The 723-nt window shown below is 53.0% G+C and overlaps 1 protein-coding gene across 1 annotated transcript; it reads right to left on the reverse strand.

The window, feature by feature from the left end:
* Nucleotides 1–6: 6 nt before the first annotated feature.
* LOC107735293 (girdin-like) lies at nucleotides 7–653 on the reverse strand (the record flags this gene model as incomplete). Its single annotated transcript, XM_016547025.1, has 2 exons — nucleotides 7–109; nucleotides 193–653. Coding segments are annotated over 2 exons (564 nt in total), but the record flags the coding sequence as incomplete, so codon positions are not given.
* Between the last annotated feature and the right edge of the window lie 70 nt (nucleotides 654–723).

Consider the following 723-nt stretch of genomic DNA (forward strand, 5'->3'; position numbering starts at 1 on the left):
CATCACCCAGAAGCCCCTCTTTATTGAGGCCGATCTTCTCAAGCTCATGGGTCAGCTTCTCCAGGTCATTGTTAATCTGCTGGGTCTTTAATTTTTCATTGACAAGCTCCTGCATCAGGAAACATCACAGTAAGAGTCGTGCAAGCAGTCCACAGTCAAGCATGCACCAGCTAACCGTGTTTGCTTGGTTACCTCTCTCAGAGTGACCAGGGTCTTCTTGTCTATGGTTGCTTGTTTGACCAGTTCCTTATTGTCCTTCTCCAAGTCTTTCACGCGACCACACATATCTTTGAGAGCGGCGACCTCCTTGCCCAGCGTGCGGTTCTCCTTCTCGAGATGAGAGATGCGCAGGTTGTCTTCATCGAGTCTGGAGTCTTTGATTTCAGCCTGCTGTCGCAGCCGTTTGTTCTCCTTCTCCAGCTGCTTCTTGTCCTTCTCCAGCTGACTGTTCTCCTGCTCCAGGGCCGTGTTCTCCTGCGCCAGCTGCTCCAGGCCTTTGCTGGAGATCTTCAGCTCCTCCAGACTCTGCTGCAGGCTCTGGTTCTCCACCTCCGTGTCCTGCAGCTCTCCCTCCAGCTGCTGAATTTTGCGGCTGCCAGTCTCCAGGGCTTTCTGGAGCCGCTGGTTCTCCGCGTCGAGGCTTTGGTAACTGACTTCCAGACGCTCGTTTTTTTTGGACGAAGCCTTCAGCAGCTCGAGACTCTTTTTGAGTTGGGTTCTCTC

Source organism: Sinocyclocheilus rhinocerous, unplaced genomic scaffold (assembly GCF_001515625.1).
Source record: "Sinocyclocheilus rhinocerous isolate Xijiao unplaced genomic scaffold, SAMN03320098_v1.1 C35952262, whole genome shotgun sequence".
Classification (NCBI taxonomy): Eukaryota; Metazoa; Chordata; class Actinopteri; order Cypriniformes; family Cyprinidae; genus Sinocyclocheilus; species Sinocyclocheilus rhinocerous.